The 27435-nt window shown below is 35.4% G+C and overlaps 1 protein-coding gene across 9 annotated transcripts in view; it reads left to right on the top strand.

Annotated features, from left to right (window-relative positions):
• Positions 1 to 305: 305 nt before the first annotated feature.
• LOC309591127 (sodium channel protein type 2 subunit alpha) overlaps positions 306 to 27435 on the top strand; it is a gene marked incomplete at both ends in the record, with an annotated part of 59366 nt that continues 32236 nt past the window's right edge. The window contains 15 exons of one of the 9 annotated variants that reach the window (XM_082313013.1): positions 314 to 580; positions 3766 to 3914; positions 6449 to 6529; positions 8250 to 8378; positions 8857 to 8948; positions 10048 to 10260; positions 13883 to 13946; positions 14515 to 14656; positions 15500 to 15706; positions 17125 to 17415; positions 20641 to 20988; positions 22015 to 22147; positions 23796 to 24034; positions 24996 to 25169; positions 26902 to 27258. In XM_082313013.1, coding sequence (XP_082169139.1) covers positions 314 to 580; positions 3766 to 3914; positions 6449 to 6529; positions 8250 to 8378; positions 8857 to 8948; positions 10048 to 10260; positions 13883 to 13946; positions 14515 to 14656; positions 15500 to 15706; positions 17125 to 17415; positions 20641 to 20988; positions 22015 to 22147; positions 23796 to 24034; positions 24996 to 25169; positions 26902 to 27258 — 2886 coding nt within the window. Of the gene's footprint in view, positions 581 to 3765; positions 3918 to 6448; positions 6530 to 8249; positions 8379 to 8856; positions 8949 to 10047; positions 10321 to 13882; positions 13947 to 14514; positions 14657 to 15499; positions 15707 to 17124; positions 17416 to 20640; positions 21022 to 22014; positions 22148 to 23795; positions 24035 to 24995; positions 25170 to 26901; positions 27259 to 27435 lie in introns of all 9 variants that reach the window. The other 8 variants (XM_082313011.1, XM_082313009.1, XM_082313014.1 and 5 more) reach the window with 8 other exon arrangements.

Here is a 27435-nt window from a genome sequence, read left to right as displayed (position 1 = left end):
AAGCACTAAGTGAATTTTAAACTAAATGTTTTAAGAATTGATACCTTCAAGACAACTCTAAGAGGCCAGCTGCAAAGGAAAATGGTTTGTCTTGAAATAAAAACAAATTAAAAAATCCATGTCACAGCATCCTCATCTTGGATGATAATTACTGAATGTAACAAGATGTCCCACAGAAAATTCTATGAAGGTTTTTTGTCCTTTACATTGTTTGTAGCTATTTGTGTTGCTCCAAATTTTTTCTGTTTTTTATATTTTTAGCACTTTTTTATGAGAGAGGCTAAACAGTAATTAAGAGGTGCAGGATGAAAAGATGGCACAATCAGTGCTGGTACCACCAGGACCTGACAGCTTCCGCTATTTCACAAGAGAATCACTTGCAGCTATTGAGCAGCGTGTCAATGAAGAAAAAGCTAAAAAATCCAAACAAGAACGCAAAGATGATGATGATGAAGATGGCCCAAAGCCCAATAGCGACTTGGAGGCAGGAAAGACACTGCCATTTATTTATGGCGACATACCTCCAGGAATGGTGTCCGAGCCCTTGGAAGACCTGGACCCATACTATATCAATAAAAAAGTGAGTGTGTTATATATTTCTATCAGACCTTAAGAAGATTAAAATATAAGGAACCATCTCACAGACATAGTACTTCCAGTATTTTGGACCCTGTCTTTAGGTATAATACATTCCCCCAGCAGCTGATTTCATTGGCAGAAATCTCAATTGTAAGAACAGAAGTTAGTAATGAAAGTTGGTGAGACCTGGTATGTAGGTAGAGATGCGTTTAGGTTTATTTTAATATATCTGGTATTTTACTAAAATTTGTAACTTTCAATGTTTTACACACAGGAGAATTGAAGAAGTAGCACAGGGGTTATCTTTAGAATTATTTTATTAATTGCTGTATTATAGATGTGAAAGGCGCAGATCTTCACTATAAAACCCATCTCAAAGGTAGCTAGACACCTTCTCACTAGCTTTCTTTACTGTCACATGGAAAGCCTAGTTTGCATTCTCTTGTTGCTGGGAAGGATAGGGAAGTATGCAAATGTAATTTCTCAGGATATGCTGAAGATCTTCCTCTTCCATTTTGTGCTCAATAGAGGCATCATATATCCGATTTAGACAGTCTGGGTGAAAAAATTTTCATATCCAGATTTATATTGTTCTATGATTGTTATCAAAGAGGAGGTGTTTAAAAGCGGGAAATAAATAAAGAGGAGGTAGGAATTCCTCTTGGAGTGTCAACAGAATGTTATGTAATTTTAAAAATATTTTATAGAGATGTTCCTTTTTTAAAAAATAAAACCTCATATTTTCTTTTTGTTTAAAGTAACAACAACTGTTGTGGCCAAGCACAGAAGTGCTGAACTTTACACTTTTGACCAGATGGCCTTGGGTTTCCTCCAGAATTCCAGTCCCTCAGATTTTGGCATCATATGTATTGCACCATCATTATTCTATTAGTAAAGAAAAATTACTGATATTCTTTTATTTTTGTGTCTTCATAATTTTTTTCTCATGCTTTCTATTCTTTCCTGTGGAAATTAGCTAATGAATAAAAACAAGTGAATTTAAAAAAAAAACCATGAAAGCAAAAAAACTACTTCAAAGAAAAAGGAAGAAACCCCCCAAGAATTGTTAGGAGTCAAACTTGAACTAAGTAAAAAAATACAAATGAAGATATTTCCTGCAAGAATTAGGGGTATGCCTCATCACTAATGTGTTGAAACAGTAACAATATAGGCATACCGTGATAAACTGAAGAGAGACAACAGCTTTAAAAAAATTAGCTGTACCTTAAATGCTCATTGCAGAATTTCTAAAACTCAATTCATGCTATGGAGAGTCATGAGTTAAATTTAAAAACAAGGTTTTCAATTAAATATTGTGTTCTGCTCCCTTTACTCAAGTGATTTACGCTGTTGAAGTCTGGAAGTAAGGCAAATGGAATTTGGGTCAAAGTGCTGATCCCTTTCCTTCCTTCTTTCCCAGTTCTGCAGTAGTAAATATCTAAATTCAGTGCTGGAAATCCTGAAGTTAGCACACGTATTATCATGCTTTGGAAACTATAAAAGTAATTCTGCAATGAACTGTGGACACAAAGTAAAATCCTGCTGAATTGCTTGTTTCTGATAGAGAAATGCATAGCAGTTGTCTTGATCTTTTCCAAAAGCATAGCGGTTTCTAGTGGGAGACGTAAGACTCCAAACTATACGTGCATTGCAATCATAATTTCTCCTATTATTTGTCTTGATGTTCTTTGCATATCTTTGAACATCCTTCTTTAAGTCAGGCTCCATTTTAATTTTTTACTATGTCTTGATGAGTCAGCATCGCACAAATGATGCTTCATCAGAGGTTTTCTCAAAGTAAAGGGAACAGAAAACATTTGAAAAACTCTAATTTGAAGGCAGGTTTTCTTGAACTCCAGGAAGAATAGTAATAGAGTTGAAAAGCAATGGTAGCAAAGATAGTACCTTATAGACCAATACTTTCTCCTCTACAATAAAGGACCAAAGTATGGCTTAAGAATTAATGGGTATCTGGGAATGCAAATATGTTCAGTTTGGAAGAGCTGAAAGTTATGATTTCAGGCAGGGGGAGGCATTGTGTTTTCAGGATTTCAGCTGCTGTATTTGGCACACCTGCTCAGAAAGTAGAGCATAATCTTTACAAATGCTGCCCTCTGATTCCAGCTGAGGCAGATCATGGCTCCTGGCAGTGCTCCAGGTTTCCATGGCTTATGTTCCCTTTGGGCTTTTTGGGGCTGCCACAATGCTAGCTAGATCCACTTACTTTCAATGAGCATGAACTTTCACCCATGTGTAGAAAGAAGAGATGATAGAAATAGATAGGAATTTCCCCAAATGCAGAAAGAAGAGATGATAGAAATAGATAGGAATTTCCCCAAATGCATGGAAATCTAAATAATTTTAAAACTTACTGCATGTTAAATAAAGGCTTTATTCTTCTTTATTTCCCAGGTTTTAAGAAAACTATTACATTTATAGATGCTTTTTTAAATGTTGGCAGTATGCATGAGTTATTTCTGAAACTGTGGAGACAGTGAAAATACATGGATTATTGAATTCTGTATTAGGTAAAAGTAAAGCATGACATAAGAAAAATAGACAGAATTGCAGGTATGAAACTCTCGTAAGAAATAGTTAAAAAGAGAAGCAATATGTAGAGTACCGAGAAAACTATCCAGTACATTAGTGTTATGTTGAAAAACTAGTTATTGAACACTCTCAATTTCCTTATTTTCATGAAGATCACTCCTCAAATTTAGATCACTTTGTAGTACTATTGTCGTAGTACTTTGATGTGATAATTAATGCTGGTTATTTGATTCAGGGAATGTTGAAGTTTTGATGGCTCTCATTTTTTTTAAAGTTGTGTACATCAGTGTATATATTATAAGGTACAAAAGTATACTAATTATTTAAATATTACGTACATTTGTGCCTTATATACCTGTCTTTGTTTTCTAGCTAGCAATATCAGAATTACTTATGATTTCTAAATAAACTTATTCAAATGTTTTCATGCAATTATATTTGTAGTAATTTGGCTGGACTGTACTATGTGTGAACTGGACAAGGGGATTGTGATTCTGGGGGAGGTGTAAGTGGAAGAAGAGTTTAACCAAATATGATTAACAATGAAATGAAAGTGGTTCTGGGTTTGAACTTGTAACTTGTTTGTAACATGGTATCTTTTAAATGCTGTTTTTCATTCTGTGTTTCTTTTTCCAGACCTTTATAGTATTGAATAAAGGGAAGGCAATATTCCGATTCAGTGCCACCTCTGCCCTGTACATGTTAACTCCTTTCAATCCTCTTAGAAAAATAGCTATTAAGATTTTGGTACATTCATATCCTTTTCAAGTGGTTAGTCTAAAACTGTAGTGAATGAGATGTTTCTTAGTATTTAAATCATTCTCTGGCACATGTCCCAGGATCAGTATGATCTATAGTCCTTTGTCCCTCTTCTCTCTACTATTTCTGTCTTCTGTTCTTTTTCTTATTCCCTTTTTACAGTTGTTGCCATTGCTGGATCTTAATATAGTAATATCAGAAGCCAGACAACCAGTCATAGTCCTTTGCAATTTCTTCCTGTGTCTTTTTTCTTCCCCCACCTATTTTTTCCCTTCCCTCTTATTTTTCCTATAAGCATCACATCTTTTTTTGTCTTTTCCCCTCCTCCACATTTTTCATAAACTGCAGATGTAGTGCTCAAAATACTGTCAGTTCTTCACTGACACTTTGTGTTAAAAATCCAATCTTTGATCCCAGGTTTGTGCTTCCATGAATATTTAGTGAAAATATGGTTTCATTATTCCTTTTCATTTTCTGATACAGATCACAATTGCAGAAGGATAGGTTGATAAAGCAGCTTAGGTTTCTTGTTTTATTATACATTCTCAGTCCTATATGTATCTTACATGTCCATTTTATTTCTTGATCATTGTTGCATTATGCACTTGTAATCCTGTAGATGTTTTAATTTCAGTCTTCAAGTAGGTCGTGAGATTTCCACATTGCAGATAGAGATTTGCAAAGCTAAATGATCATAATGACTTACCTATTATTTTGTCTTTTTCAGTGTTTTGATAGCTGACTATAGTAGGCATCCCACTGGTCTGATCCCAAATGCTGATACGAGCAATGAGGGCATTGACTTCAGCAAGTCTGCTTACTTAAGGAACAAATACAAATGTTTGCATGCTTACATTTTACAAGAGTCTAACATAAGCACACTGAAAGCAGTTTTGTGTATCATTACATAAAGGGATCCTAAGATCATGTGCAATAAATCTTGAAAGGATTTTTAAAAATCTTGGTATAATGGAAATCTGATAATTACAATGGTTCTTATGTGCTGGGTGTTGTTATCAACGGCTAGCCTGCAAATGACTTCAGAATCAGTCATGATACTACGTAGTCTGTTTTGTATTTGCTTGCTACAGGTGTCACTACAAATAATTATTTGTCAATTATATGACACTCCTTAGCATGTTATAGAGCATTATTCAATTACGTGGAATAATGGAAGATTATGGGACGGAGATGGTGGTGAAGAGCTAGAGTCACCAAAGTCAGAATGTCAAAAAATGTTTAAAATTGTGGGAAGGTATATTCTAGTTATTTCTCTACTGATGAAAGAATAGTGAGGATTTGCAACTCTGAGAAGACATTTCATCAAAAAGGATTTTGAAAGCCTATGTAAAATACAGGCTTGTGAAACACTCTTATAAGACATTATTTTTTATGTTTTTTAAAATACCTTTCTTTCTCTTCTGCTCTGTTCATATATGAATTATATAGTGAGAAGCTAGATTCTGAGTAAAGGATTTGAAATATATTTACTGAGCAGAAAACCCGAAGAATTGTTGAGTAATTGTAATGCCACAGTTGTTTGACAGTTCAGAAGGCAGAAGTATTTACTGTCACATGAAGTTTTTTTCATTAATGTAGACATGCAAAGAAAACTTTGTGAGGGGAACCTCACAGTACTTCCCACCCCTTGGTTTTCAATTTAGGAGCACTGTGTGAACCTGCATTTTAGTTACAGAAGCTAAAGCTCTTCTCAAAATCAAGCTTTATCCTTTTTATAGTTTTAGGTGATGGTACCATCACGTGGACATTTTGTGCTTCATCTATATGGTTTTCATTTTGGTGTTTGTATTTTCATTTCTAAGAAGAATGTCATCAGTCCTGAGAGTGAAAGGTTGTAGATGAAGAGCAGTTCTGTTAAAATCAATGAAGTTAGTTATGAATTGGACCTGTTCTGGAATTCTTTTTAGATTTCTTTTTTTGAGAATATAATGTGCCTTCCCCTCCATCAATATTTATATTACAAAAGCCATCCATAAAGCAAACAGTAATAAAATAATTTTCCCCCTAAAATTTCCCTGTGCTCTCTCCTACTATGTGATAACTAGGTTTCAATATATGTATTATAATGATAAGCAAAAATGATGATACGTGCCAAAATTTATGGTGAAACATAAAAGAAGTAAGAAAATGTATTTTTCACTGTTTTGTATACATGAAGTAGATCAGATTTGTCTAGATCATCCAAAACAAAGGCTTTTTGTGTTATTCCACTAAATTAGAAGCTACTACTTCAAACTTCCACATTTTCAGTCAAAAGAAAAAGTAATCTAAGGTCTTAAAATTAAGCGCTGTTTTTTTTTTTTTTAATATCTTTCAGATTTTCTAATTTTTAGTACGTGATTGTTCTCTCTTAGCTAGGAAGCAGTGACTATGGAAGCTTTAATATATTCAGGGCTTTTCCCTGAGTGTTAATGGAGCAGGGGAGGAATAAATAGCTCCTGATAGTGGAAATCTGCAAAAGCAGCATGTTATTTGATACTCTTTTTATGAGATTTTCTTTCTGGCTTACGTTCCTTAACTCTTAACCTACATTATTCAGCATGCTTATCATGTGCACTATTTTGACCAACTGTGTATTTATGACCATGAGTAACCCTCCAGACTGGACAAAGAATGTAGAGTAAGTTAAATGGATTTTCTTTGAATAATATTCAGTAATCTGAAATAAACTGCTGTAAATTATTTTATATTAGGATGGCATCCACTAGCAGCAGCTACCTTGTTGGCATATCCTTTCAACAGCTATTCTGATGATAGTTTCTTCTGTGTAATATTAAATACATATATTTTACAACACTTCCCTCATTACAAGTTGTTCGATGTCCATCCTTGGCAGCACTAGATGGGGAATGTATGAAGAGAAGCTAGTCTTATGACCATGCAAAAAAGTGGATTATAAATATTTTCCACTGCATTCTGTGTTATGTCTGTGCAAGAATGTGGGGAAATACACTCTTCCATCTCTATTGCAATAACCGTTACAGATGAAGGGAGCATCTAATGGATGGCTATGTTTGCCATAGTGCAGCTTTCCTTTACCAAAGACAGTCTAACAATGGAAAGCTTGTATGAACAATAAGCTATTAAAAAAGAGGTTTAAGTGGTTGGCTATTTTTTCCATAGGAAGAGAAAAGGTCCAATATGATGTCAACTACTTGGCGCTGATATACAATTGGTACATATTTTGTGATAGTTTCAAGGCTGTAGACCACAGTGTGAAACAGTGCTCTTCATGGTGCTTCATTTTTGCAATAGCATTTTATGCTTCTGCTGCTTCTTCATTCCTAACTGCTTTGGATGATATGTACCTGTTTAATCTTCAGTAATCAAAAGTGAAATCATAGGGCTATTAAAGTCAGTGGAGGCATTCTCATTTTAAGTTCAATATGAACATATATGTATTCAGGATGTCTAGCATATAGTAAACATTTATGAATAAAGATAGCTAGCTTGAATATTTCTTCATGTCATTATATTGTGCCATTTAGATATACAACAGAAGTCCTTCTCATCTGTTGAGTAAAGTTGTGCAGGCAAGAAATTTTCGCTTTAGTAATTGAACTGAAAAAATTCACATTGGAAAATTGGTTTAAGGTTGGCTCAAGTCTGAAAACCTTTCAAGCCTTTTAAGCAGTTTAATTTGAATTTGAAATTACTCAGAATGCCAGAATTTGAAATTACTCAGAATGCCAGAATTAAATATTTTTACTTTTTACATTTCAACCACATTTTTTAGTCAAAATGAGTAGGTGAATTTTATTGGCATTTGTAAATATTTTTGGTTGTTCTTGCACAGGATTTGCATCTGAAAACACTCGTTTCATTCCAGTATTATGCCTGTCTTGCTGAAGGTGAAGTACTGGATCCACCTACTCTGTAACATAAAGTTGATGAGGGCTGATGAGGGTTGGCATGTTGCCAGCTCATGATACTAAGCAACATTTCAGCATAAAAATAACATTGAAGAAAGAAATTTTTAATCTGGAAGCAAATTCTGAAATCCTAACGTAATCCATCCGTGTGTTGGTTATAACATGGATTCAGATTGGACATAAACATGCACCAATGAAGTAACCGGGAATTTTGCAGCTGTCTTGTGGGTATAGATTATAGAAGTTGAACTTAGGCTATAGGTTGTCATTTAGTCTTGTAATCATAATTTGATACCTCCTTCTTCCTTATGGTATAAATTCTGCAGATGTTTAAAGTTGGTTGTAACTTCCATTAAATTCTTGTGCCACTTAAAGAAAAGAAGATGACAATAAAGCAACTAGAGAGCATAATGTGTAATGATAACATGTATGTGTTTCTATAAACTCTGTCTTGCATATTTTCCTCAGATACACATTCACTGGAATTTATACCTTTGAATCACTTATTAAAATTCTTGCAAGGGGCTTCTGTTTAGAAGATTTTACTTTTCTTCGAGACCCATGGAATTGGCTAGATTTCACTGTCATTACATTTGCGTAAGTCTACTTTTTTTTTTTTTAAATCTTTCTGATAGCATGAAATTAGTGACTAAAAATTGCCTCATATTTTGTCAGCCAGAACATTTGGAGCCTGGACTTCCTGCGGTTTCAATATGTTTCTTCTACCTCTTTTACACATTTTAGTGTTTCTAACTAAGCATGTGCTGCAGAGGCCAGCATGGTGTGCCAGCTCATTAGGATTGTGAATGCCATCAGCCCGAACTGTTCATATCCTGTCTCCTTTCTGCATACCAGAATTAAAGGAATCCTTTTGACTTCCTGCTATAAGCTGACCAAATTAGGTTTCAAACATCAAGTCAATGTGGTTTATTTTGATAAAACTTAATTTTATGGTCAGAAGCATATTTATAACACAGGCAAAATACAGCGAACAGTGAAGAGGTCTTGATCAAAGACCCAAGCAAACAGGATAAAATCTGCCTCAATTTTGAGTAACTGTGATTTAATTCTACAGGTATGTAACAGAATTTGTAAACCTAGGCAATGTTTCAGCTCTTCGAACTTTCAGAGTATTGAGAGCTTTGAAAACTATTTCTGTAATTCCAGGTAAGAAGTAGTTGGTGTAAGGTGTTAGGCCCCTCGTAACTCCAATTGTTATTTGTGTGCTGTCATTGTGTTTGTGTGTGAACTCCCCTATTACAGATATGTGACAGAGTTTGTGGACCTGGGCAATGTCTCAGCGTTGAGAACATTCAGAGTTCTCCGAGCTTTGAAAACAATATCAGTCATTCCAGGTGAGAGCTAGGTTAAACACTGAGGCTGACTTTTGTTCCACAAAGGCTATACTCACGTTTTTAAAGCATACGCCTTGTTTGCTACACATTGTTAACAAAATAAAAAAGCAGGAATCAAGACATGTAATTTTATTTAAATTGATTCTTGCTTTTCTTATATCAGTTGTATTTGCTTTTCAAAAAAATCAGCCTTTGAGTTTAACAAATTCTTGCATGAGATATTTGCAGTAAACAGCCTATGTGATTTGCATCTTATGACATCGAGCTTTCCTTTACATGTTTTAAATATAAGTTAATTTTAAGCTTTCATACTGATGCAAATTTTGTCATTTATTGCAGGCACTTGATATAGCAACTTAATTCAGTTTTAAGTCATGTATAAAAAAATTAAACTCTAAAGGATAGCATGGGCCGTGCATGGGGTATTGTTTTAAAGATGTCTTTCTTCTCCAAACCATCACCCCTCTTATACTGTAAGAAGATTATTATGAGGATATCATTCAAATATGCACTTATACTGTCTTTATAATGGGTTTACTAATGCAGAATACTTTTAAAAAGGTTCTTATAACAAAGGTTTGGGCAAGAAGCATCAGCAAAAGCAAAAGATGCTTTTCTATGTAGGTTTGAGATATAGCATGAATTATAAAATCACTTGTTTTGGCATAAACAATGTGTTTGGTATTATCTACTTTTTATTTCTGTACACTATAAAATAAGCATAAACTTACAGCTTTTCATTCATCTTCACAAGTAATAAGGCTTTTCATGAAAATTATTGTATCACAAATATTAGACTCATTTAGTTGTCATTTTGCATGAAATCTTTATCTTGTCAGGAAAAATCACATGATTTTTTTGTGTGTTTAGTATCTGTTTAGCATCATAATAAAAATCTTTTCTTTTTGTAGGTTTGAAGACTATCGTGGGAGCCCTAATTCAGTCTGTGAAGAAGCTCTCAGATGTTATGATCCTGACTGTGTTTTGTCTGAGCGTATTTGCACTAATAGGGCTGCAGCTGTTCATGGGCAACTTGAGGAATAAATGCCTGCAGTGGCCTCCAGACAATTCTACTTTTGAAACAACTGTTATTTCCTACTTTAATAGCTCTATAGGTGAAAATGGTACATTGATTAATACAACAATGACAACATTTAACTGGGATGAGTACATCGAAGACAGAAGTAAGAGTTAATTATATCATCTACATTGATCTTCTAGATTTTGATTTTCTAGAAATTCTAAACAGATACAAAGGCATCGGTATCTTTCCATTGCAATTAAAATGGTGTAATCTGGCCAAGAGACATGAAAGCACTTATTTTGTGAAGTAAATAAAAGAAGAGTCATAATGTAGTTTAACATACTTATAATGTTGTACTTGGTACCGAAATATCCTTTTACCGAATATGACTTTTAGAGTAAATCCACATTGCAGCGCAAACCAGAAATTTCCATGCTGGCTTCAAGCCTCCTGAAATAGTGTGACAGTCCTAATATGGGATCCGAAATCATATAGCCACATCAGTGCAAGATAAGGCCCAATATCATAAATCCACATTTGAACGTCAGTTAGCTCATGAATCCTGCCACAGTATGTAAACGCAGCTGCGGTGTTTCTTCTGGAACTTGATGAGTGTCTCTGCACCATACTTCCTTGCACAACATAGAAATGCCTTTATGAGAGTACTGGCAATTTATCCCATGCTTCTTATTCTAGGAAAATAAGAACTAGATTCCATATTATGTATCTTTTAATTTGTTTCTTATCTGTGGAAAATCAAGAAATTAGCATTTTGGTCTCCTTTGTACCTCCTAATACAGTGTTTTCACCGTTTTAGGCAGTTAATGTCACTACTGTGTTAACAAAAATTATTTTAAAATTCACATAGAACTACTCTGAACGTATCTATAGTATATTGCTATTCTGTCTCTCACAATGGTAAATAGCTGCAGTCTCTCCTGTTTATCTATACAGTCTCTCCCATTTTTTTAGTGTATTTAGGGTTTTAACTTTGTAATTAGGCATAATCTTAGTTTTTTTATAAAGTCTGTATAAATGTTGTAACTGATGCCTGTATTACTGAAAGTTAGGAAACCTCCGTCAAACAGCTAAATGTTTTTGGATCCAAGTCTCATTGCCTTATAATCTTTTAATACACTTACCATTTCAGCATGCCTATAGCATCATAGAAATGTCGTCTTGGACAAGATGTTGAATGATAACCTATTCTTAAAAACATCTGAAAAACAGATTCCATTCCATTCCCCTTTAGCAAATTCTACTACTACATCACACAAATAGAAAGATTTTTCTAAATATCTGACCTAAATTTTCCTAATTTCATATTGAATATATTACTACTTCTCCTGTGGACTTAGAAATAAGATAATCGTAGACTACTTTATATTAGTCTTTATAATATTTAAAAATTGTTACCTTCTTTATTTCTGGTATTTTGTAAACCAAGCAAGCCTATTTTCTGTTTTGCATTTTCTATATCTATTTTAACTTTTTTTTTTTTTTTTTGGACTCTTTCCAATCAGTCTGGGATTTTGCTTTTTCTTTTTTGTTTGGGTTTTTTGTTTTGGTTTTTGTTTGGGTTTGTTTTTTGTTTAATGAGATGCTCAAATCTGGTACTTATTCCTCTAATAAAGCTACGAATTAGAAGTAATTACCTAATGTGCCATATATGGAACATTCCTATTAACACATCTCAAATTACATCATTTTTATATCAGCACCCTATTGTTGATTCACAGTCAACTTGCAGTCCATGACAGTCACTGCATCTTTTTGTACAGCAGTGGCTGTGGCCAGATCCTATCTATTTTGCATTTACGTATTTGATTTTGCCTTGTCAACTGTAGCATTTTCCACTTGTCTCTGTTGAAATAAATCCAATTGCTTTTGGACCAGCTTGTCGGTTTGTAAAGGTCATTCTAAATTTCAATCATCTTCTCTCCTAGCTTGATGTCCTCAGAATACTCGATGCGTATTTTCTATTATTTCATGTCTTGAGTTGGTAATGAAACTTGTTATGAAAACCGTGTATAGCACAGATCCCTGGAGGATCTTCAGAAAGATGCCCTTCTGAATTGACATTGGGCCACTGGCAACTGCTCTCTGAGAATCTTTTTTCAAGTATTTTGTGTTGATTCCAGCCAGAACATATCATCTCCTTTGTTTGCTTATGAAAGTGTCATGTACTTGTACATGACAAAAAAAAGTACAAACTTGTACCCATGAGTGTTGTCCTGTTATTAAGTTGGCAGGAAAGAGGAATCGTTTTATATATGGCATATTTTTTATAAACTCATATTGACTATTTTTATTACTTTATCATCTTTGTATTGAAAAATTTATTTATTTATTTATTTAAATTTAAATGTTTTCCAAAATAGTGGGGTGAGAGTTGAGCTGACTGGATAGTTTAACTGGATCCTCTGCTTACCAGAAGAGGGTCTGTGCCACATAAGAATATGAATTAGGCCCACAGACCATTTTGAAAATCCATTTTGGTGCCTATCTGCATCTTTAAACTTCTAAGCTTTTTAAGTAGGGGTTAGATCTCTCACAGGCCATGACTATGTGAGCACTGGAATGTCTAAAAATCCACTGTTTCCTTATCTGATATCTGAGAATAGATTGCAGATGCATAAATTATGCACAGAATCTCTCTCTCTCTCTTTAAAATAAGCAGATTTTATGCTGTCTCTATCGTATACTGGTGGTGACAGAGTAGAAGCAGTCAATAGGAACTGGTTGCAATTCCCTGCTTGTCTCTTTAGCATTAGCCCTCGGTTAGTTCATGCCAGCTAAGCTAGTCCATGCCAGCTGGCAGTGAATCTCAAGGAGCCATCTGCTTCCTGGGAACAGCCAGAACATACCTAATTTTGGCAACTTTAGCTTAATATGCCACCTGACCCAAAAATCTCCACTGGAGATTCCCATTTTACCGTAGGAATCCCAAACTAGGAATTGATGGCAAATTGGTTTTCCCTTTCTGCTTCAAAGCAGAAGAAAGAAAAGAAAAGAACGTGCCGGGGGCTTTTAAGACTTCCATCTCTTTAAATTGTCTTTTACTTCATTTTTAATAGTTAGCCTATTAACAAAATACGTATATATACTTCAAGTACATTCCTCTGCTATAGAATTTGGTGTACTAATTTTTTGTAATGTACAATAAAAGCTTGGTTTCTCCTTCAGCTGCTCAAGTCAAGATCCAGTTAGCAGTTTCTTTTGCATGTTGTGTTGTGTTTTCATGCTGCAAAAATTTCAGTACTTTTTCAAGTAGTATTTGGATAAAATAGTATGTAATGAATAATAATAAATTAATAACACTAAATAGTATATATCAAAATGCATGATCAAAGGCAGGGAATTGCCCTCATCCTTTGTCTTGTTTTCCTGTTTTTGTTCACTCATTTGCTGACATACACAATTTGGTAATCCACCCATTGTATCTTACTCATTTGGGTAGGTTACTGAGAATTAGCTGTACAACTACCTTTCTATTTTCTAAAGAAAGGCCAACTTCAAGACTCTATAGAAAGTCATTTTCCTGTCAAAACAGTATTTTCCATGCTTTTCTCATTCCTAATCATTATATATTGCAGTTAAACTGTTTGTTAGCTCTGCTTATTTCTTTAAAGTGTAAAAGTCTATATCATTGCTCAATTTCCATTAGCTATAAATGATGTCTTTCTTATCACCTTTTTCATTTTTTTTTTTAAAAAAAACAGATCATTTCTACTTCTTGGAAGGACAAAATGATGCTCTGCTGTGTGGCAATAGCTCAGATGCAGGGTAAGAAAACAGTCATAATTTTTCATTATGCATCAAGAAAAAATAATTAGCTACTTAGAATAGTTCAGGTGGTCAACTTTAGTATCAGCTGTACCGTAGAGTTGCAAATTACTGATGTTTTGCAATTGAAGCTCTACCTAAATATAACCATCTATGTGATTTAAGTTTACACAGGCACTTTCTTCAGCATCTTAGACTAATTTTGTAAAGGTAACCACGTGAATGCTATGTGCATAAATGTTGCTGCCAGTTGCGGACAATTGTTTATCAACAGCCATGCTAGTTGACATTCTTCTCTTGTCCTGGTGGAGATGTGTTGATATGACAAATTGTGGGGAAGGGTAGATTATTATTAGTTATGTTATTAAAGCATTTAAATATGATTAGGAAATGGAATTAAAAATTGAAAACCAATAAGACATATATTTTTATCTTAGGCACGTAGAATAAAATTTTACTTGTTCATAATTTCATTAGCAACTGGTACTCCTGAACAATTTTGTGATTTACTATAGCATATCGTAATTTAGAGTAGTTGTTAAAAATAGCATTTCCTCTTCTTTTGTAGTCAATGTCCAGAAGGATATATATGTGTGAAAGCTGGTAGAAACCCCAACTATGGCTACACAAGTTTTGATACATTCAGTTGGGCATTCTTGTCACTGTTTCGATTGATGACTCAGGACTTTTGGGAGAATCTTTACCAGCTGGTGAGGACTTATTAAAATAAACAGCACCATCACCAATACCATTACTACATAGTATTTGCATAGTTATTTTCATTCACGTGTCCCTAAGGTCTTTGGGACAGAAATCATCTTTTATTTCATATATGTAAGCTATCGAAAACAATAGAGGCCTTGTTTATGATTTAGGTTCCCATGTGCTACTCAAATACATAATAAGAAATAGCTGCTATTTTATGAAGGTGGTTAAGCGTTATTGTTCTTTTCACAAATGAATAAATGAAATTAAGTTGTTAAAGTTTCTTACCCAAACATGCTGTAAATAGATGCTAGTTAAATTGATTTGCAGTCTAGTACAAATATGTTGTCATATAGGGTCATATATATGTTGTCATATAAGGTTACATCTTGTCCCTGAACTACACATACCCTTAAACTGAAGGACAGCGATGTTGTGCAGCATAACATTTTGTATACTGCACTTTCTTTGTGGCGTTGTAGTTTGGGACTGATGAGACAAGAAGGTAAGATGCTGATTAGTGGCCCCACTACTGTTACATTTAAAGGCTATAATATAGACATATAGTGGGGGCAGCAATTGCTACTACAGATTCTCATTGGCAGAAGTTCTGAAGTATTCAAGGTACAGAATCTTATTTACCTTGACCACAGTAGACACAAAACTTGGATTTTAGCACATGTAGCCAGAATATAATACTATTTGTATATGGAAAAAGTAACTAAATAATCTTGTGCTAACACAAAGCAATTTTTAAATGTATTTCTAGATTATAACACAGATGCTACCATATTATGCAACCGTATTTAAAAGTCTGCTAAAAATGGGTATTATCTCTTTTTCCCCAGACACTGCGTGCTGCTGGGAAAACATACATGATATTTTTTGTTTTGGTCATTTTCCTGGGTTCTTTCTACCTTATTAACTTGATCCTGGCTGTGGTTGCCATGGCCTATGAAGAACAGAATCAAGCAACCATGGAAGAAGCAGAACAGAAAGAAGCAGAATTTCAGCAAATGCTGGAACAACTGAAAAAGCAACAGGAAGAAGCTCAGGTATCCCTGTAAAGTAAAATTCCTTCTTCCATTCATGATTGTGATCAGATGCAGTATGTCCATATATGAGAATAATTTTACTCCCCTACTCCTAACTATATATTACCTCCAGTCTTATAAAGTCCTTCGTTTTGGAAACAATCTTTAATGTTTTCCATTGCACTGTTTCTGCTGGCTTGAGTGAACCTGCTGATTTGTGACAAAAATTATAACCAATAAGCAAAAATACTCACTTTTCAAATTGGAGATGGAAATTAACTTTTTTACTGAACGCTTGAACAAGTTGCCCAGAGTGCTTGTGGAATCACCATCCTTGGAGATAATCAAAAGCCATCTGGAAACGGTCCTGGGCAACATGCTTTAGGTGACACTCTCTGTGCTGGCGCATTGGACACGATGACCTCCAGAGGTTCCTTCCCAACCTCAACCATTCTGTGATTCTGTGAAATGGAGATGGAGGTGTGGGGGGAAAAAAAAATCCGGAATTCTGCTTATTTAAGTAACAGAAGCAAAACTATTGTAGGTGCTGTGGGAGAAATATTTTGCTTCAGCTACTTTTGGCTTTTTCTACTCCTTCCTCAGCTCTCGCAGCAGAAAGCCATAATGTTCCAGGTTTAAAGAAAACTGGAAAAAGTGGAGAAACTGGTGGCACAGACATCATGATTACATACTGCTTTGAAATTCCTTTTCATTTTTTGAAGACTCTGAAATCTTTAATAGGATAATTGATAATGTCTGCTTGGCATGTGGCCACATAGAGCAGAAGTTGAACTATGTCTTCCATGTAAGCGCATGACTGAAGTCAGCAATAGGTTTTTTTTTTTGGTTGGTTGGTTAATTGGTTTGTGTTTGGTTTTTTTTTTTACTTGTAAATAAATGTTAATCAAATACTCCACAAATATTCAAAACTTCAAACAGAATCAGCTCTCTAATAGCCTGCAATTTAAGTCAAATATCTGATTATGATTTGCAACTGAGATAAACGTTACACCAAATCTTTAATAGACTAGAGAGTATTCAAAACCCAGCAAAATGGTGTAAGAAAGTGTTGCTTCCTGTTAACAGGGATATTTCCTGCTGTTTGAGCCTTGTTTCCTTACTTTTGCATAGTATTTCAGGTGAAAAATTCATTGCAAAATAGTGCTCCAATCTAAAACAGGTGCTTGTTAACTTGGTTTTCTGACAGCACAGTTTTCCCTTGGGCTGCTCTAACTCCTGGTTTATGGAGCAGTGGCAAATTATGGCTCCGGTGGTATTTCACAAATTATACTTCTTATGATATGCTGGGTTCAGTGAAGTGGGATCACTGCTTTTATTTCAAAATCTCTGTTTTTTTTAACAACGGTAATACATTTAAAACAGTGAGTGGTGTGTGTTTGTATACGTGTTGTAAATTGCATATGTGCTTGTACGTATAGGCAGCAGCAGCAGCTGCAGCAGCTGACTCAAGAGATTATAGTGGAGTAGGTGGAGTAGGTGGATTCTCCGAAAGTTCTTCTGAGGCATCAAAACTGAGCTCAAAGAGTGCTAAAGAGAGGAGGAATAGAAGAAAGAAGAAAAAGCAAAAAGAACAATCTGAAGGCGAGGAGAAGGATGGGGAAGAATTTCACAAATCTGAATCAGAGGACAGCATCAAAAGGAAAGGTTTCCGATTTTCCATTGAGGGGAATAGACTGACATACGAAAAGAGATTCTCTTCCCCACACCAGGTACCATAGTATTATTACCTCTTAAACACCTTTGTTGTCTACGCATCATATAAACAAAAGCCTGTAAAGTAGTTTGATTAATTCTTGCAAAAGATACAACAGATTATTTAATATCTTAAATCAAAGTATGACCAAGTTAATCATTTCAGCCAAAGATGAAACTGTAAGAATTTGAGAGATTTTGTTTTTATTCTGAATATATATGTGAAAAATCAAAATAATGTGTATTAATTAAAATGAGTTGTATTTCAAGTTTCTTAATGAAAATGGACCTATCTCCCCATCAAGATGGATGTATTCAGTATGATCAGTGGCTTCAAAATTTGGTGCACACATACAAAGGCATTTCATGTTTTAAATGAGAAAAGTACTAAATCTGGGATGCAAAAAGCCCAGTAGAAATTGCATAAATGTTCATGTGAAATTTGACAAATTAATTGATGTGAGACCATTTAATTGATGTGAGACCATTAATTGTGTTATCTTAAAGAAGGTGGAAATATCTGTGGCAACGTGTCCTTGCATGTGTTCTCTTACATTGAAACACCAGTGACTCAGAGTGCCATCTGCCTCTCCCATCCAGACATTTATTTCATTTGATAGTTTTGTCATGTTATCTATCCCTTCTACAGTTTTCAGAGCTCATCTTCATGTGCTCGCTTCCAACACTCCCCTCAGAACTTCAAGTCCAGATCTCACATCCATTCTGTCCTTTTTCTGCCCCTTTGTGTGCCTCAGTATGCTTCTTCCTTTTATCCCCACCTTCTTGATTCTCCCTTGTCTTTATGACTTGCTTTCTCCCTCTTTTTAGTCACTATTACTAAAATCATTCTTCCCTTTTTAATCCTCCTCTATTACTGTTTCTGGAAAGCCTGTTTCATACCTAAATAGATCATGAGCATCCATATTCTCTTCATGTGTCACTTCCTCCAGCTCCCATTCTTGAAAAAGCTCAGACCTCTTCATCCAATATTTTCTTATTAAGGACTGTCCTCCTTAGACCAGGGTGTGGTGGGAATATAATGTTTCAAGCTTCCTATTTCTGCCAAGTTAACTCCTCCTTCCACTTACTTCGTCACGTACTTCCTTTTTTAATAGTACTGCTACCTTCCCCCCTTCCCCCCCCCGCCTTGGTCTGCCACCATTTTATGTTATTAGCTGTCTAACTAGTCTCTGTAAGACCTCATTACTGAATTTAGTTAGTTCATGATTCATTCTGTTCCTTATACAAATTTTCACACCTATATCCATTGACTTCAACTTCATGTTGAAGACCCATCTGATCCCGTAGGTGCATATTCTTGCTTGTGTCTTCATTCAATCTGCAGCCTTATTCAACTGCAGCTCAATTCATCCATCTTGTAAGAAATTAAGCATTCCTCATACAACTTGCTTCTCTTACCTTTTCATCTCCAAGTTCATTTACAGCTGTTTACTATGACAGCCTAGCAATCCCCTCCCCTATGGTTTTCCAACCCTAGTTCCTTTTTACTCTGGGCTCCAGCCACTAAACAGAAATTCCACTCACCAGTTTTTAATAACCTTTTCCTAGACAAAACCCAGGTTTATACCTCATCTTTGACATTTTCCTTGACATTTCACTTGCCTTCAATGTAACTGGCTATTATGTTCTTCTTGAAAACGTATTCTTCCTAACATTCATGATTTTGTCTCCTCTCAATTCTCCTGGTTTAGTTGTGCTTTAGAAGATCCTTTTACCCCTTTGACAGTTTTCTAAGGGATTTCCACAAGGCCTTTTGCTAGTTCCCTTCTCTCTCTCTTTTTCTTTTTTCTTTTTTTTTTTTTAACTCTACTCTGAACCCACAATTGTGAATCATTTTTAACTTGGACCTCTTTCCATGTCCCAATTACTGCTGTATTCATCAAGAATGTTGTTGCAAAGAGCACTAACCTATCTCATTGCTTTTACCTAATCTGCTAGTAAACATATCTACCTAAAGATATTTTTATAATACCATAAAACATACGTGCCTAAAGTTCTTCCCAACCCACCTTGTCTACTTACAGTAAACAAGTCAAGTCCCAGCTTTGACTGACCCATGCCAGCATCCATAACCTCCTGTTAAATTTTCAAACTAGTTTCTTTGAGCTCTTTCTGGTATGCTGCCCCTCATGCTTGGAAGAAGGTCCCATGAGTTTCCACAGAACACTTCATTGCTTTCCTCAAATCCCTCTTTAAAACTCTCTTTTACCATGCTGCCTACAGAAAGCTTGACAGGGAAGTGACTTCAGGTGAGCTAAGACCACTGTTTATCATACCCATCAATTTTGCCTCCTTGTATTCCCTCTCTTTTTGTGTCCATCTGTTGTGTTACACTTAGATGATAAGTTCTTTGCAGAGTGCCTTTTTGTTCTGCATTTTGCAGTACCTAGAACAATGGGGCTCAGGTCCATAAAGATAAGTTGCAGAAGAGAAATAAAGACACTGCTTTGTTATGTATCATCTCTGCTATTCATAGAGGGTTTGGGTGAAATCAGGTACTAATGCTAATCAATCAAGTCAAACAAATAACTGATATGAATTAAAGTTAAGAACATGTACAATTATTTGCAAGATGAGAGCATTATTTTGATTCTGATCCTGAAAAGATCCTGCCATAGCAGAGCATTTGCTCACATGAGTAAACTGATGAAGATTAGTGAGACTGTTCATACAAAATTACAGGCATATCTTTGCATATTCAGGATAGCTAAGACTTTAAAAAAGAAAGAAAAACCTTATTGTGGCCTACTTGACTAGTATCTGAAAAACATGTGTTTTTTAAACGAGGCAGTATTTGGGATCTACCTCTGTGTGCAGACTGAGTCACAGGAAATTTGCCTAAAATTTTATTTACTCAGCCTGTCAGAATAATGCCAACCTGGGGTAAATAGTGTCTAGATGTCCTTACTCAGTTTATGAACAGTTGGTAATAAAACAGGCAGAATGGCAGAGGAAGCAATTCTGTCAAGCAGTTTCTTTAATTAAACCAATTGATTTCATATATCCAAAGTAGTAAAATAACTAGTCTTTGTCTGTCACTTACGTGCTCTTTGTTTACTATCCAAAAGGGAGTGTATTAAGGGGGGGGCCGTACCAGTTCATTTCTTTGTAGATGACCTTATTCTTTAAGACATATTAACACCGTGTTTTTTTCCCCTGTATGAAAACATTATATTTGAAAGTATTTTCAGCTGATAATCATTGTTTTTATTTGCCTGCAGTCTTTGCTGAGCATTCGTGGCTCCCTGTTTTCCCCAAGGCGCAATAGCAGAACAAGTCTTTTCAGCTTCAGAGGTCGAGCAAAGGATGTAGGATCAGAAAATGACTTTGCTGATGATGAGCACAGCACTTTTGAAGACAATGAGAGCAGAAGAGATTCTCTCTTTGTTCCTCATAGACATGGTGAACGGCGCAACAGTAACATTAGTCAGGCCAGTAGGTCATCCAGGACAATACCTCCACTTCCAGCAAATGGGAAGATGCACAGCACTGTGGATTGCAATGGAGTAGTTTCTTTAGTCGGTGGGCCGCCAGCTCTGACGTCACCTACTGGACAGCTTCTGCCAGAGGTGATGATTGATAAAGCAGCCACTGCTAGCAATGTAAGGAAGTCTGCAATAGCTCAGGCATGATGTCCTCTCCCTGTATGATCAACTACTGTTTCTACAAAATTTAGTCACTTGGGAATTATTCCCTTTCTGGCCAAGCTGTGAATGCTCCTTTCATATATTCCAGTTATAAGCCAAAGTAGGAACTGAAAATACATGCTAATTTGCTGGGAATTAACAGAATAGCATAGTAAAGCATTGAATAAATATAGTATGTGTAGTCTTATAGCCATTGATTCATTATGCTAACTGAAGACTTAACTGGAAGATTCTGTATTCGTATATCAGACAGGATATCAAAATGAAAAAAATTATAAATTAACTATATTTGCTTAATGGAATATATTAAATGAGTATTTAACTTCCTGCTGACTGTATATGAAACTTTTGATTTAACACTGATAGTACAACTTACATGGGTTGCGATAGTGTTCCTGTCACATAGTTAATTTTTCTAGGGTTTTTTTTTTTGGAGATGTCAACATTTTAAAATATTTTTTTCTTTTCTATTGTTTGAAAAAGTGTGCTAGGAAATTGATAATTTATTCTAAATTAAGAGTTATCTTAAGAAAATACACTTACTCTCTGTGCTTTTACGGCTAGCTGTGTGGGCTGTGCATTTTCATGTTTAGAAAAAGACTTCACTGCCTAATTAGAAAGATATTTAAGGCAGAGCTCATTGACAAGCATTGTGGAACTTTTTAGAGTCTAAAAACTCTTTATAGTCTAAAATATGTTTTTATGTCTTAGCCCTGTTTCAGCAAAATACTTAAAAACATATTCTTTAGGCACAAGAGCAATCCTACTGATGTATTTGACTATTTGCTGTATACAAAGTTAGGCATACATTAGTCTGTTGCAAAATCACAACATAAATGGAGCATGGTGCAGGACAGCGAGTGTTTTAAACCATTATACTTTTATAATAATTTACAGTGTTATTAAATGAACAATCAATAGGCTATTTTATCAGTGTTTTATTTTCAGGGCACTACTACAGAAACTGACTTAAGAAAGAGGCGGTCGAGTTCTTATCATGTTCCTATGGACTACCTAACAGATCCTAGTGCAAGGCAAAGAGCAATGAGTATAGCCAGCATGCTTACAAACACAATGGAAGGTATGTAACAGAATTTTGTATGACAATGCCATAAAGTGCTATTAAATGTATGATACATTAAGTAGTAGTGGTGTTTTAAGGCAGATATTTCAGCCTAAAGGATACAGGCAAGATGAGATTTGTATACAGAGGTAGTATTTTTTTTTAAAGATGGACTGATATATTTGGAAAAGCAGTCAAGCTTTCAATATACTAATAGGTTTGAGGTGGAAGCAGCAAACTTTCAAGTTAAATGCAAGCAGAAAGGAATTGATCACTGCAGTGTTTCTCTAGAGAAGTTATGTTTTGGGGTAAAAGCTCTTTTTAGATTACTGAAACAGCTATGCTTCTTGCAGTAGAACAATCCCTTTCTACCGATTCACCAGACATGCTGTTTCACAAAGGAATGATCACGTTGTTCTTTCTGTAAGGCTAAATACAATGAATCTGAATCATGGAATTAAGCAACTACTTGTAAGAAAGGGCAAAACATTACTTTGAGCCTTAAATGACTATGCCCAAAATAGCAAATGGGAAGGTAATAATGAGCAGTTTTGCATGTGTGGACCGTAATACTGTCTAAATAGTTGTCTGACTTCAGGTTTGTTCTAAATGTTTATCTTTCACGAGGAAAATTTTAAATATTTTATTCATTCTATATACAGAATAATAGAATGGCTTGGGTTGGGAGGGACTTTAAAGATCACCCGGTTCTAACCCCCCTGCCATAGGCAGGAACCCCTTCCACTAGATCAGGTTGCTCAAAGCCCCGTCCAACCTGGCCTCGAACATTTCCAGGGAGGGGGCATCCACAACTTCTCTGGGCAACCTGTTCCAGTATCTCACCACCCGCACAGTAAAGAATTTCTAATCTAAATCTACCCTCTTTCAGTTTAAAACTGTTACCCCCCATCCTATCACTACACTCCTTGATAAAGAGTCCCTCCCAGTCTTTCCTGTAGGTTCCCTTTAAGTACTGGAAGGCTGCTACAAGGTCTGCTCAGAGCCTTCTCTTCTCTAGGCTAAAACAACCCCAACCCTCTCAGCCTGTCCTTACATGGGAGGTGCCCCAGTGCCCTGATCATCTTCGTGGCCCTCCTCTGGACCCGCTCCAATAGGTCCATGTCTGTCTTATGCTGGGGACCCCAGAGCTGAACATAGTACTCCAGGTGGGGTCTCATGACAGCGGAGTAGAGTGGAGAACCACCTCCCTTGAGGTGCTGGCCGTACTTCTTTTGATGCAGCCTAGGATGAGATTGGCTTTCTGGGCTGTGAGCGCACATTGCCGGCTCATATTCAGTTTTTCATCCACCAATACCCCCAAGTCTTTCTCCACAGAGCTGTTCTCAATCCACTTATAGCCCAGCCTGTGTGCCAGATTTCTAAGACAAATATCTATTTTGCATCCTATGTAGCATTTGCTTGTGAATTGTTATTTTATCTATTGAATATTTAGTATTTGTACATTGAATTTAAAACATAGTGGGACAGATTATTTTTAATTGTAATTTCTTTTGACTGACAGTAGCCTTGGTTTCAAAGGGTCTACAATATCAACACAGTTTATCAACAGTGCCTTTGAAAACAGCATTTAGGCCTCAAGGAAATACCCAGGTGATACTGCAATAGAGAAATATGTTTAAAATGTTATTTTCATTTTTCTCTCTAGAACTAGAAGAATCCAGACAGAAATGCCCACCATGCTGGTATAAATTTGCTAACACTTGCTTGATTTGGGACTGCTGTACTCCCTGGCTGAAAGTCAAACATATTGTAAATTTGATTGTGATGGACCCATTTGTTGATCTGGCCATTACTATCTGCATTGTCCTAAACACCCTGTTCATGGCCATGGAGCACTATCCGATGACAGAACAATTTAGTGGTGTGCTTTCAGTAGGAAACCTTGTAAGTCTTTCATAGTGTACCATGTGTGTCAAATGCATTTTTCTTAAATAATTCTTCTGTGACCTATGTACATATGTTTAACAGAAAATGTTGACTAGATATTTATAGGCTAGGGATGGTTGAATTTAAATTTAAGCTGTACTGAATCCCTCTTTGTTGACATTTGTGGATTTCACTACTCTTGCTTTATGGAGCAAAAGATAGTAAGATTTATTGAGTCAATATGCATTTTGATTTTTAAAACCTTCAGCTTCTGTCATTGAAGCTGATTAAAGAATTATTAGATTCTAATATTAAAATATTAGAATTTATCTAATATTTTTTCTTGGATGGATACTTACAAATCATAAGAACTTTCAGTTCCATTCCCACACCTGTTCCGCTCCTCACTAGCACCTCCTGAGGTCCTGGGTGTTCAGGGAATTGTAGAGGGGAAGGACCCAGCAAGCATGGCAGATATACTGCAACTCCGCAGGAAATGCTGAAGTGGCATGACAGTGCCTTCCGCAGGTCATCCTAAAGAAGAATAGTTCTGCTCAACTTTCAGTATGTTTTTTTTTCTTAATAAAATAATTGTCCCTCTCATAAACCAATCTTTATCCCTAGAAGCAAAAAGATGTCCCAAGGGCAAAGATGAGATCTAAGAAGGAAAAACTGAGCATTAAAATCAGGAGAGGTTCCGTGTATTGGTATTTATACATACATAGTAGCAGGCTGGATAAAAACCATATTTTTCCCATGTACCTTTTTTTCTTTGGAAACCCAACATTGTGATGCATATGTAAGCTTCAAATCTGAATTTAATTCCTAACCTCAATGTATGGCAATATAGAGAAGCTATTCAGACTTATCATGGATTGCTTGCTGAAGATACAACTTACCAAAAGTTGATACCATTAGTTTTATTTTTTTAAAATATTTTCTCATTAAACTGGAGTAAGAAACTGTATTTTCCTTGCAGGTGTTTACTGGAATTTTCACAGCAGAAATGTTTCTCAAGATAATTGCCATGGATCCTTACTATTATTTCCAAGAGGGCTGGAATATTTTTGATGGTTTTATTGTGAGTCTTAGTTTAATGGAGCTTGGCCTTGCAAATGTAGAAGGATTATCTGTCCTTCGATCATTCCGATTGGTAAATATACTAATAAAATATGTTTCTATGTTATATTTTTGTATTTGTGCATTATGTTGTGCATTTTTCATTTGTACATTATATATTTGGCTAAGACAGAAGATCATTTCATAAGAAGTTACAAAATACTAAATTGCATACCCACTAGATGGCATGTGTCTATGATGTCGAGTTTGTCTTACATATTATCTTAGTAACGTCTATTTCTTCTTCAAGACATTGTCAACATAAATTCTGTTCTTGCAGTGAGTATGCTTTAAGGATTACCTGTTTTTAATAGCAGTATCTCTTAGAGTCTTTTTCTCCCTAGATGAGGGAATAAAAAATGCAAGAGCCACAGGCCCTCACTACTTGTGACTGAAGATTAGTAAATTGCTTGGTAAATAACTGATTAGTTAATAAAAGTTTATTGACAGTTTTAGCTGATAGACTTCCATTACCAGTTTGCTTACATAGTTAGTTTTAGAAGAGAGTAGTGTTGAGATTTTCTTCTTTTGATGGGGATTTTTCATCACTACCATCCTTCTCCTTACCATCCTCTGCAAGAGTCCATCTGCTGTCTAACAGCTTTTCTGTTTGGAAGTCACTACAGTATCTCTGTCTGTTATTGGATATCTCTGTCATGAATAGGAACTTGAAAAACCCTGGTCTTGCTGAAGACTAGGCTAGCATGCAAGTTGATGTTCAAATCCTTCTCTGAAAAGACCTACACAGTAAGAGACATGAAGCTAGAGTTCCTAGTCATCAAGCTCAACTTTTGCCTTAAATAAAGCAAAAAATATTTAACTTTATTTAAAAGTTAAATAACTTCCCTTTAAAAAAAGAGAGGGTTTAAATTCATCCATTTGCTGGTTCTCTGTGTACCATTATATTGCATTTTGCCCAAAGTCTAATATCTGGATTCACTTCTCCCTCAGTAACAGAATTCTGTTCTTAACTTTGCACCTATATATTTTATTTATGTCTCATCCAATGAAATAATATTTAGATTTAGATTCCTTTTAGTATTCTCCTCTTTCAATTGTCTGAACACTTGCTATATCTTTCCGAATAATTTCATTTTTGTCTGTTTCAAGTTGTACTGTAATATAACACTTTCCTTTGTCTGTTTTTCTCAATGTTGTATGACAAACTTTGTAAGACACATTATGCTTATTTTAAATGACAGAAAAGATATTGTTAAAGATACTTGTGAGTAACTTGTATGCCTGTCATTAACAACTCTAGCTTGTTTTTCTTTCTAGGAAAACCATTTCTTCCATCTCTCTGCCAATTAAGAAGAAAGAGATCTGGAAGTGTCTATACACTTACAATCCTCTTAAGCTGATCACATTTCATATGTGCTGGTTTATTTTTAGTAATATTCTCTTAGAGTTAACTGAAGGAGAAAGACTGTTTTGTCCAACTTGTCCAACAAGTACAACTTGTTTATAGATATTTAAAGTCACCAAAAGAGGCAAAGTCTGAATTGGAGACTTTGTGATAATTGCAATGTAATTGAAATGAGCATAGAGACAGTATTTTTGACTTCTTATGACTTAAATCGGGACTTAAGACTGTTGATGTCTAGTATTGTACAAAGAACTGGAAACACAGATTTTGTAAATAAAGTTTCTAAAGGTTACAGGAGACGTGATTTAGACACAGGATAAATGAAATATGAAATGTATAGCAATAATTTCAATTACAATTAGTAACATGAATAACTGTATACTATTCTTCTGTTTTGCAGCTTCGAGTTTTCAAATTGGCAAAATCTTGGCCAACTCTAAATATGCTGATAAAAATTATTGGCAACTCAGTGGGGGCTTTGGGAAATCTGACCCTGGTGCTGGCCATCATTGTGTTCATTTTCGCTGTGGTTGGGATGCAGCTGTTTGGGAAAAGCTACAAGGAATGTGTCTGCAAGATCTCTAGCGACTGTGAACTTCCACGCTGGCACATGCATGACTTTTTCCACTCTTTCTTGATTGTGTTTCGAGTGCTGTGTGGAGAATGGATAGAAACCATGTGGGACTGCATGGAGGTTGCAGGCCAAACTATGTGCCTTACAGTCTTCATGATGGTCATGGTGATTGGAAACCTAGTGGTATGTAATCAGTGGGGATTTTTTAAAACTATTAGAACATATTTCCTATTTTTCATGATTTACAAATCAGAGATGAAGACTGGAGAAGGACTTTAGGAGAATGTGTAATTCATTTGCCCTTTCTCTAAACCAGGTTCAAATATATCTTGATCATTTACGAAAAATGTTTGTCTACCT

The sequence above is a fragment of the Platalea leucorodia genome (assembly GCF_965183815.1).
Source record: "Platalea leucorodia genome assembly, chromosome: 5".
NCBI lineage: Eukaryota > Metazoa > Chordata > Aves > Pelecaniformes > Threskiornithidae > Platalea > Platalea leucorodia.
This window is presented reverse-complemented; position numbering and strand designations above follow the sequence as displayed.